At 35.4% G+C, this 11,405-nt stretch overlaps 1 protein-coding gene across 4 annotated transcripts in view; it reads right to left on the bottom strand.

Moving 5' to 3' along the window:
* Window positions 1-568: 568 nt before the first annotated feature.
* Window positions 569-11,405, bottom strand: part of SPPL2A (signal peptide peptidase like 2A) — a 28,567-nt gene continuing 17,730 nt past the window's right edge. For 2 of the 4 annotated variants that reach the window (XM_040569381.1, XM_040569383.1), the window contains 5 exons: window positions 11,229-11,328; window positions 10,273-10,350; window positions 9,786-9,946; window positions 7,634-7,667; window positions 569-3,376 (listed from right to left, as the gene is read on the bottom strand). In XM_040569381.1, the coding sequence (XP_040425315.1) occupies window positions 3,345-3,376; window positions 7,634-7,667; window positions 9,786-9,946; window positions 10,273-10,350; window positions 11,229-11,328 (405 nt within the window). In that variant the 3' untranslated portion in view covers window positions 569-3,344. The remainder of the gene's footprint in view (window positions 3,377-7,633; window positions 7,668-9,785; window positions 9,947-10,272; window positions 10,351-11,228; window positions 11,329-11,405) is intronic. The other 2 variants (XM_040569382.1, XM_040569384.1) reach the window with 1 other exon arrangement.

The following is an 11,405-nucleotide window of genomic DNA, read 5'->3' as shown; positions in this document are numbered from 1 at the left end:
ATGTTTAGCGATTTTATTTCTTCCTCTGCCCACATTTCCAACCCAGCCCAGTTTTCAAGACCTAAGCTTGGCTTTTTTTTTTTGCCTTCCTGTCTCAGGCTAAGTACATTCAGTTGAACAATACTTTTCTAGCATTGTTTCCTATGCTGAGTGCAAATAACCTCGTTACCATCAAGAAATTTACAATTGTTAAATTTGTAACTCACTGTTTGTCAGGTACACTTTCAGAGTCCAATGACTAACAGCTGTGCAACAAGCACTTGCTGAGTTACACCAGTAATATTGATACTCAATTCACAGACATCAGTGCCCTCTACCCACAACCCTTCTAATAATAATAAAAAAAAAAGCAAAAAGGAAGAAAGACTTAAAAAAGCCACAACACAGGTATTTACAAATACAATCAATTTATATACCTTGGGCAGGATGGATAAAAACTGCAGCTACGTTGCTTAAAGGGGGATAAAATGCATTTTTCATTCACTTGATATTACGGATTTTTATTGTTTTCTCAAGAACATTCACAATAAGATGACTCGAAGCAATCGCTCAACTTTTTTTTTTTTAAACACAAGTAACATTTATTAATAACATTCTTAAAGTGATAAATTAAGAGTCATGAGAAAGGGAGTTGTCAGTAAACATACAATGAAAAGTAGTAAGATTTTTATGTAACTAAAAACGATTTTAACATAGTGTTTAGTACAAACAAGTTTAATATTAAAAACATTCAAAACTGCTAGAAGTGTTGCAATCAATTCTACTGAGCTTATAAAAATCTCTTTTCAGTAGTCACTACTAACCTGTTATTTATGTAAAATTTTAAATGCCATTCTTACTTTTTGTAAACAAAGCACCTAAACATTTGAAAGAGAAAAGTTAGTTTACATCCAATTAAACTGCAGCACGTGTGAAACCTCAGGCATTATCAGGCATGGTGCATAATTAGGCACAGAACACAACAGTTTCTACAGCCAACTGCTGAATACACTTATGTTGCCAAAGGTCTTCTTTATTTATACTAGTTCATCATCAATACCATTCACAATTATAGGTGAAAATTTAATAAATCCTCTACACAGAAGATTTCAAAAAAGGAGTCATTATGTAGGTTTGTGAAGCTTCTGAGAGCTCTGATTATTCCAGGACTTTGAATGGGTTGATGTTACGTCATTCAGGAATTTTCATCCACTTCTTCACAACCATTTAACTTTGGCAGATATTGGGCTTGTCAAAGAGCACGACAGCACATCAGAGCAGAAGTTTTCAGTCTGATATCAGAACACTGAGGTATACTGTAATTTGTTATTAAGTGCCAGTCAGCCTGGCTGCCTCAGATAAATAAAAATTGAAGACAGTGCGCAAAAATCATTGTATTCTGAAGCTGTCAGTTCAAGCTTAGATCAAGAAAGGCATGATGGGCATCTACTAACATACAAAAACTTTTTACAATTTGTTTTCTTAGAGAAGTTGCAGAGCTACAAACAAGGTGGTTATCTTACCCGTATCAACTGGTACCAAGGTAAATCTGTGCGAATAGCAACAACTGATACTCAGTTGGTAGGTTTATCTACGTCAGGACTCTTGAGAACAAAAAGGTTTAAACTTGATATTAGTTATGTAAAGCAGTAAATTTGCAGTAAGCCTTTGTTAACTGCCAATATAGTTTTACAATTGTCTTAATTAGCATACTTTCAAAGCAAATCTAGCTAAACTAGATTTCATCTGTGTAAGTTTCCCTGAGCCAACATGCCCTTAACCAATCGTGTCTAGAGGTGACCTTCAGACCAACAGTTAGGCACTTGCATGAGGCACTGCAGGAAAGGCTGCACTGCCATTGCCCAGCTTACACTTATTTGGTTTTCTCCGGGGTTCTTTGACTTGTACTGACTATAGGAACGACATCCACTTCAAAAATAAGAAAAAATGTTTTAATGACTACCTGATGATTAAGTGAACTCAGTGGTTTCCTGTTGTTGCCTTCTCCAATTTTCTTTGGTGTAAAGTGTTAGCAATACAGCTTTACAAATTTTCTATGCCTAATCCCCCTCAATTTGCAGTTCCCCCCCAAAAAATGAAAAAAGCATCAAACAAGCACACAAACTCAAACTCTCCTAAATGCGAATTAACAATTTAAACTAATTTTCCTTTTCCAAGTCTTTAGAGTATTTAAAAGCTAAAACAAATTGTAATTAATCAAGTTAAACACAGGCACTGGCCTTAACTAACACAGGCAATACTAGCACTATTCAAACCTGTTGTTTGTCTATCAATCACAAAGAAGTTTCAAAAACAGTTTCCAAAAAAAAAAAGTATGGTATAGATGCAAAAGCTAGAAAAACCTGTCCTTTCATCCCCCATCCCTATGAATTAAGACAAAGCCAAATGAAGACCACATATGTATATAGACCAAGTCCAAACAGGTATGAGAAGAACTAGTCCAAACTTAAAAATTTTAGGTCTTCCCCCCCCACCCCCAAGATTTAAATCACACTTGTTGAGCAAAAAACCACCTCTTGCCTTTCACACCATCTTTGCCAACTATTCCAGGAGCTGCATCTAAGTTTCCAGGGCCACTGTGTAAGTACCTCCACCACACACTTTTAGTTTTTTCTAATGGTTGGCAACGCATATAATCCAAAGACTTGCATCAAAGCTTAACAATTTTCATGACTAAGGCATAAGCCAGTGAAACTACAGAGAAAAAACAAACAAAAAAGAAAAACAAAACAAAACCTCACAACCACAAATTAAAATTTGCCCTGTTATCTATTTTATGGCTTACAATCTACATAGATTAGCATACAAACAGTTTATTCCATTATGTGTAGTAATGGAATTATAGTTTCATTCTGTAGTTGCTGTAGTTACATTACTGTTAGTCTTCGCATTCAAAATCTGGAAAGAAATCCTGTGAAGAGTACTGCTTTTATTATTATTTTTTAAATGAAATTTGACTAGCCTTAATCAAAACTAAGAAAACATTCCATGCAAAGTGATACGGGCAAGAATTTTTTTTATAAAAATATACTGTATAGAAGCACGTTTGGAAAATTGCATAGAAAATGCCCTTTATTTAAATCGAAATAAGGCACGGTTTTACTAGCTATGGTTTGGCTGTAAAAATGCAAATCTATTTTGATTACTTTTATGTTATTAACAATATTTTTCATAAAAATATAGGTGGAGTAAAAAAACCTTTTACACAGAGTATGAAATACTCTATTGTACATCTTCACCAAATTTACTGTAATTCATCTGTAGGAAATTTGAATACTATTTTAAGCCAGAATCCTACATGTTATTGTCCTCCAGGCTGTTCACTGGCTGATGCTGTGCCTTCTTCATTTCCTGGGTAATCCAGATGTTCCATCATCTAAATGTAAAAAAAAATTGAAAGGACAGTTCTTTATATAGAAATATTGCTTTTTTCCCCCCATTGGTACAAAGTATTTGTTAGCTAAGAGAAATACAATTAAACATGTATTAGAGTGCATTTTAGCAGCATACAGATAGGAAGTCCTCTATAGATCAGAAAAGTATTCAAGCCAAATAGCTTTTAGTTAACCAAAAAGCTCTTAGTTAATGCTTTTGACTACAAAAGCACTTGCCATCCAAGGATTTGAGTCCTCTTCAAGAAATTAAAGTTACATATCAAAAGTGTCTCAATTATTGAACACGGAGGGAAAAAAAATGAGGTTAAGCAAATTTTTCAAAGACAGTTTGGAAAAACTGGAAAGAGAGCCTAGGTTCCTACTTAACATTTACAGTTAGCAAGCAGTGGCTTGAATAGAAAAGACTAGCTTTCTCTTTTTATGACCGTAAGAGCTAGCTGTATTACAAATATATTTCACTGGAAAATTTTGTACTTTCCCTGACTAAAAAGAAGCTTGTTTCCCTATCCATTGCTGTATTGTTAGACAACAATGAAGGCTCTGGTTTCATCCCTGGGACAAAACATTGAAAAAAAATCAGAGGTAAGCACATGTATTGGTTAGCATGACAAATTAAGATTGACCAGTTCAAGGACTTCATAATTAACAAGAGGCCAAGGATTGGGCAGTTTTGGATAGTTTTAACAGCTGAAAAACAGATATGTGAAGAACAGGAGATATGAAAGTAGTAAAACCAATGCTGAAAACAGAACATGTCAAGGAGCTCTGATGTTCAGTACAGCAGGGTTATTAGACTAAGGGCATAATGCTTTCAGTATCAAAAGGTAGAAACCTCGCCCTCCTTCTCTAGGTATGACCCATCTGTGCCATATCCTCTTTTACACCAGCACAACCGAGTCATCACAAGGTATACAAACGTACCTTTTTAAAATTAAGTTTACTTAAACAAGATGTTTCCAAATCTGCATGCACCAGCATGCCATACAGTAAGCTCAGATGAAGGCCAAACAAGTCATTGAGACTTGAAGTAAGGCTTAGGAGAGCCTTGTGGCCACAATATCGATCTGACTAAAACCAGAAGAGGTTTTTCACACCACTACCTTCATGCTGTCAGAATCAAGAACAATTTAGGCATGCACTTGCTGATACACCCAAGAACTCAACCGTAACACACGATCAGCCCAGCAGTACCAAACTCTTGTGCCAATGACAGTCTTACATTCACTTCAGTATATCTAGAATCTTGCCTCTGCACTGTGACCAAAAACCCACATCAAAAGTCAAACAAAGCAAAACACTCCCTACAATTACAGAAACTAAACAGTTGTTTTGAATGAGGATTCAATTATCTGTTTCCAGGAAAAGCAAAACACAACAAATTAAGCAAACAAACAAGGAAAAAAACCACCCACCACCAGCAGTACAATATCACACCAAGTAATATATGGCTTCCTTTATCCTAAGGAGGATCATCCAACAGCTGGCATAGAGAGGGTACTTTTGGTAAGTGTTATTGTAAAATATTTCCCTATTAAATTGACAAAATGCTTCCAGAAGGAAGAGTTAATACTATTTGCAACAATTGACTGTATCCCAACGTCAAGCATTCTTCTCTTAATCCTTCAACTAGGTAAGCAGCATGAAATGTGCTTAAGCTGAAGATATCACATGCATTTAAATTTTAAAGTCTGTTTGATGTATGAGATATTTAAGTTCAGTTTATGTTCTACTAGCCATTTTGGTTATAAAGGTGTTTGGGGCTTTTTGATACACATAAATTTCACAAGATAAAAAAAAAAGAAAAAGGTCTTTAGACCAAAATAGACCTGCTATTTCTTATCTCTTCACTATATATGAAGAAATACATTCTTGTTTTCACAAGAATAGCCCACAACTTCAAGTCAGGGACAACAGATACCTTTCTAAACATGTAGACTTGCCTTAAGTAGCTTCTTCAATAAGAGTATCCCAGTTGTAGGTTCTCTCAGGACAACTACGTCCTCAAAACCTCTGCAGAAGAGGCAGGAATCTTTATGACAATCAGCATCAAGATGAAGGCACAGTGCTAAAATCCTGGACAAAATTGTCATCTCAATCCTTGAAACAGCCAAAGGAATCAGACAGAACATGGTGGAGAGCTGACAAGCATTTTTTAAGTGGAAGACATTCATCAGCTTTTTTCCCACATCTGAATTCCTGACAGTTTGTTTTTTTTTGTATGGTAGGTAGCGTCAAGACAGATAAAACATAACTCTGGAACTAAAATAGATCCTAACATGGTGAACTATTAAAAAAAAAAGCTACACACACGCACACAGCCAACTAGAAATGGTAATCCCACCTTCTACCTGTAAAAGAGTAGGTAATACCTATGTACACACTTGAAAACAAGATTGACTCTGATGACGTTGCACTCACATAATCCTTAAAACTTTCTAACTTTGATTAATGTGCAAGTATCTCAAAAACATGGTTTAAACTTACAGTACTAAATAGCAGGTGCTTGCTGCCTAACATGCCAATGACAAATCTGTTGATTTATTACTTTGAGAAAAGGTAATGAATTCCTAAACACTTCCAAACGACAAATTCTAAAAAAGCTGCAAGACAATTTGTACATCTAGAAGACTAAAGTTCTACTACTCTGCTAGATTTTTAATGATGTTACTGAAGTGATTTCATAGATTATACTGAGATTTTAAAAATACTGTTTGTTTTTTCTAAGTTGATAACTGGGAAGTAAGTATCAAACATTAGTATATCGTGCAGTCATACATGAGGAGTATAAGCCATCTAGAAAACCTAGAAAAATCTTTACTATACACTTCACAGCAGCAATACTGCCCACTTGGTGGTAGGGAAGTAGGTACGTTCTTCTCCTAAGAAATCCCTTTCTTTCAGTGCATTGTTAAGATATTTTCCTATGCAGTGACTCTTTACAATTCAAGACTACTTCATAAAAAAAGCCACACAGGGCAGAACTAGAATTTAAGACTGTATCATTATGGAAAAAGAGAAATGCTCTCAAATAAGAATTATGGGATCTCAGAGCTATCTTAGGAAGTAAAGTGTTTCCCAAATATATAAAGTAGAAACTTGAAAATTGATTTTAATAATCCTATGCAAGAATTTGAGTGCACACAGAAGGACAGAAGACTTAAGTTATAAAAATACAGTCTGGCCATCTGATTTTAATTTGCATTCTACTCTTCCCACTTACTAGCCTCCTCTTGTGTTTGCATCTATAATTTCTTGATTACTAAAGACTTTCTAATTACACTTAAAATAATCTTTATTAGAAGAGAAGAAAGAAGATAAAGAGAAAAGTACTTTTTAGTTCAGAATTTAAGATACAGTCAGCCAGAGTTCACTACCTCAAATTTTCTTCCGTGCACACAGCAGACAGCTTATGCTTTATAAATACATGCAGAAATCTAGTCTGCTGACTGTAATTCAAGTTATATTTCGATACTTAAATTCTGCAAGAAGTTTACATTTAAAAGATTGTATTGCTCTCTACATGCTGTGCATGAGACAGTAGACAGTGAAAATATGTATTGTATCAGTGTTAGCAGTCATGAGCTATAGCCTATTAAGGTTCTTTCTTGCTTTCTCACTGCTGTCTAGAAGCCATGCAGCAGCAAGACCACAAAAGCTGGTCTGAATCCTTGCTCCTTACCCCACTGCAAGAACTACATACAGTAACGGATAAATTACACTGTTGAGCAGTAAGATCATAGACTACAGAGGTAGCTAATAAAGATGAACTGAAATGCTTAACATTGTAACAGACAGAGGACAATAAAATTGTTGTTTAGCTCTAAGGAGGTTTTCATATCAATGCAGTGACACAGAAGAATTAGCGGGGGAACTTCCATATAGTTAACAAAAGCACAACCACCATCAATTCTAAATAGTTGAAGATACTCCTAGGGATCTGGGAAATTATAGAGTAAAAGAGAAAACAAAGCCTACATTCAATCTTAGGAATCATGGCTCCATAGGTACCTTATATTAAGTTTTCAGTAATTCCTTGAAAGGAAAAAAAAACTAAGGGTAACTGCAGGTTTACTTTCACAGCTTGTCTTCACTGCTACCCTTTTCTTATGAATTACTCAGAAAAATGAAAAAGAAAACAGACAAAAAGAAGAATGAAAAGAAGAAGCAGAGGGGAAAAAGCAAAAAAAGAAAACACAAAAGATTATTAAAATTGCATTAAAAGAAGGCTGTAATCACACCTTGTAGCAAAGGCGTCCTGGTGGAGTCCAACACCTAAATAAAATTCATTCCATTATTAAAATCATACACAACCAAAAAAGTAAACAAAAATCAGAAAACGCAAATAAAGAAAGCTAACTAATGAATTACAAGCAAATAGCAGTGTTTATGAAGTTTAGTCATCTGATACCTGCTGTACCCCTATCTTAGGGATGCTTTGCCCTAACAAGTCTGCAAGGTTTCTCTGTTCCCATGAGGATGAAGCAAATCTCTACAGAAGTCTGGTCACCCCTTGTCAATGGAGAACATCTAGTCCAGTCCAAACTACCACTGGTTCAGCAGGTAAAAGTTAGCAAAAGATAGTCTTCTGTTGCCTTTCTATAGCTTTTCTCCTCAGAATGAGCGTGGAAAACTGAAGATTTGGACATCAGGGTTGTGTTGCTTTTTTTTGTTCATGTCAATAAGGGCAGTTCAAAATGCAGCCTTACGTTGGGAGGACAACATATGAGAAAAGATCATCACTACATCATTTTGAGAGTGCAGTTTGAGTAACATTCTCAAGAAAAGAAAACAAAAATATAGAAAAGCTCATCAGAAAGTTTTACTAAAACTCCTATTTTTCTATAAGTTATACAAAGGTGTCCAATCACAGACAAGTCTAACTCAGGAGTGGTGTAGAGGGGATGGAAATCAACATAATAAATTGTGCCAGGAATGTGATCATCTGACCTCAAAACAAGCTCAAATTCAGAACAGTTTTAATCCTTCAAGAAATCCGTTGAAAGGACATGAAATAACTACTATGGCAACATAATTCTTCCAAGTATGAGTTTTACTATGAGAAGTGCAAGAAATTTTTGTTGCTTAAGAGACTTGCCAGGTTTACTTAGGCCAATCTTACTCAGAACTCGTGAGGAAAATAAATAGTGAAGCTTTTTTCTCCAACAGTCCCAGAGTTACTGCATTTTGATATGTAACAATTTATTTCAGAATAGCAGTCACTGATTTACATACAAATGCATGGTAAACCAAAATAATTCTGACCTACGGAGAAACACATCTATTTGCTTCTATGAAAGGAGAAGACTTCTTTGTCAACAAAAAGAAACAGGGTATTAGTTAAAGATCTTCTCCCAAGCAATTTGAGACTTGGGCTTTACCTTAAGCAGGTGCAGAGTATCAGTTACATCAACAAAAGGCAGTGTTTAATTTGTAATGCTTTAGGAGCTGCAGGACTGCAGTTTTACGTTTACAGAAATTACCACCATCTGGCTTCCACTGTATGCCTTAGCTTTGCAATCCAGAAGTTGAATAAAAGCAAAAGCTGCTCCTTTTCACCATCAACTTTGACAATAAACCCTATCCATTCTCTGAGCTGAGTTCAACACAGCCTAGACACAGGAGATAATTTCTGAACTCAATATTGGACTTCAGGTCTCTAATAAATATAGAGTAATGTTGAAGTTTGCCTGTCTTACAGTAAACGCCAGCTCACAGGGGCTAACTCATGCAGTTACCACAGCTATGGCAAGATCAGGAGGAAGGTACTCGTGTCAACAGGTGGAGGCAGATGGTTGGTGGGATTTTAAGTACTACAGCTCCTGGGTAGTGCTAGAGATGACCAAAGGGGAACTGCAGAATACCTGAATGTGGTGTGTACGTGCATGCTAGGAAACAGTTATATAAGCACCCAATACCTTTTTGCTGAATGCTCCATATCATCCTGACAATGTAAGACACCAGTGATGCACAGAAATTAGTCTCTAAAATTCTAGTCCATCACTAACTTTTGAACTGACTCTTAATACAGGACTACCACTGCAGATTGGAATCACATCTGCAATTCAGATGTTATATACCACATAAAGATGATAGATGAGCGCTGTTAAAACACACAGAAAACACATTTAAAAGAAAAAAAAAAAATCAGAAGAAATAACCTTCTTCCATGATTACTGAACCAGATATTTCAGGTTCCTTAAGCTTCATTTTGCTACATCAACTATTAGGCTAAGATTTTCTAAGAGTCAAGACTTTCTGATTATTCTTTCTCGAAGACTAATCAACATTAAAACTAGAGGAAAAAATGGATTGCTGGTATTACCAAGTACTTAGAGAAGCACATACGGAAAGTAATTACCAATAATAAAATATTCAGGACATCCAACCTACCTGATAACTGCTTCCTTTCCAAAACTTCTTCATCTCTTTGCGTCTCCAAGCAACAAGAGAGCTAGTAATGAGTGTACACGGTACAAGATAGAGAAGGGCAGGTTGTCCCATCTTCATTAATGCCAGAACAATGAAAGTCAGCACCATACCAACGGCATAGGCTATAAAACACGATCAAGAGCAAGTATATTTTTAAATGAAATCAATATTGTAGTAAGCCAGAAAAACTTTTCTTTAATTAGTATGTACCTTGCTGATCTAATTGAAGTAAGGAGGGACAATAGGTTACTATGTATTTGCAAGCTTTCTAAAAGCAACTGACTACCATAAAGAACACTCACCTGAAGTATGAGCAGGCACATTAAGAAGATTATAAAGAGATTCTTAACAACACTGAACATTTAACTGGAGAAAACTATCTAGTTCTGCCATTATTAAAAAAAATTGGGATGAAGATTAAAATCGCTGAAAAAAAATCATGATTTACCTATTGTACAGGAAATGTAGTATACAGAAGAAGAGCTTGTTTGAACATCAAATCTTCGACAATAGGCAACGAGAAGCCCTTGAACAAAGGAAAAAAAATGGTTTAATGAAATGTGTTGCCATGAATTCTTTTCTACCCAGTCCTCCAAATCAAAGCAGCATAAAAAGAAATTATACTAAGACTTCCCATTATACTGTGCATTATCTTCTTCTCGATTCTTTTCTGGAAAGCCAAGAACCAGTTTCAGAAATCCTATAGTAAGTACTGAAAATCAAAACCACAATGCAAATATGCTAGCAAGGGTGATATTAGAAAGTTCTGTTTGTCTGTTTTAAGCAAGCTAAGAATTTTGTGCTACTTTCAATTTTGAAGGTACTAATACAGAAGAGTAACACCTAGTTTTAATACTTCTCTTCAATAGGATTTTAATGCTCACTCGTAATTTTGCCTCAGTACAGACCACAAGAAAAGGGAGAGTAGTCTTGTCATGAGATGGAGCTTTGGGCTTAAGTAATTTGCCCAACACTCCAAGTTCAGCTATGGCAAAATTCAGCTCTTCTAAGGTAGAAAAATTTGACAAAACATTTTCCATGACCTCACCTCTAATTTCGTAGTCTATGACACAAAAATGCTATGAGTCACAAACTACTTGCTTTCTGTGAGATTTTAATAAGATTTCATTAATACTGACAACTGGATTTATCTGTGGGACCTGTATTTTCATAAAACACAACACTAAAGAAAAGCAAAACAAAGTTCATCATTTAAGTAGACTGTAACACAACAAGCTTTCTTATACTCTGGCTTTTCTTGTATTCTACACTAAGAAATCAACACAAACTGCTGCATTTGATTTAGCAAATGCTTTGCAGAATAATCCCCCTTATAAGTGAGTTGAGAATCAAAACCAAAAAATATTTAATCGTAAATTACAATTGCCAAAGACATCTGCTCACCTGGGACAATAATGTCTCCAAAACCCAACAATGAAAATGGCATGTCACACAATGTCGCTGCAGAGTATTCAAGTCTAGGCACTCTAATAACCACAGGTAACTGTAAAACAGTATTTCACAAGCCCACATAAATCTAATTTAAAGCATCCTGGTGTTTTGGATTTTTTTAAAATGAAT

This window comes from Cygnus olor, chromosome 11, assembly GCF_009769625.2.
Source record: "Cygnus olor isolate bCygOlo1 chromosome 11, bCygOlo1.pri.v2, whole genome shotgun sequence".
NCBI lineage: Eukaryota > Metazoa > Chordata > Aves > Anseriformes > Anatidae > Cygnus > Cygnus olor.
The sequence above is the reverse complement of the archived record's forward strand: the minus strand, read 5'-3'. Positions and strand labels throughout refer to the sequence as shown.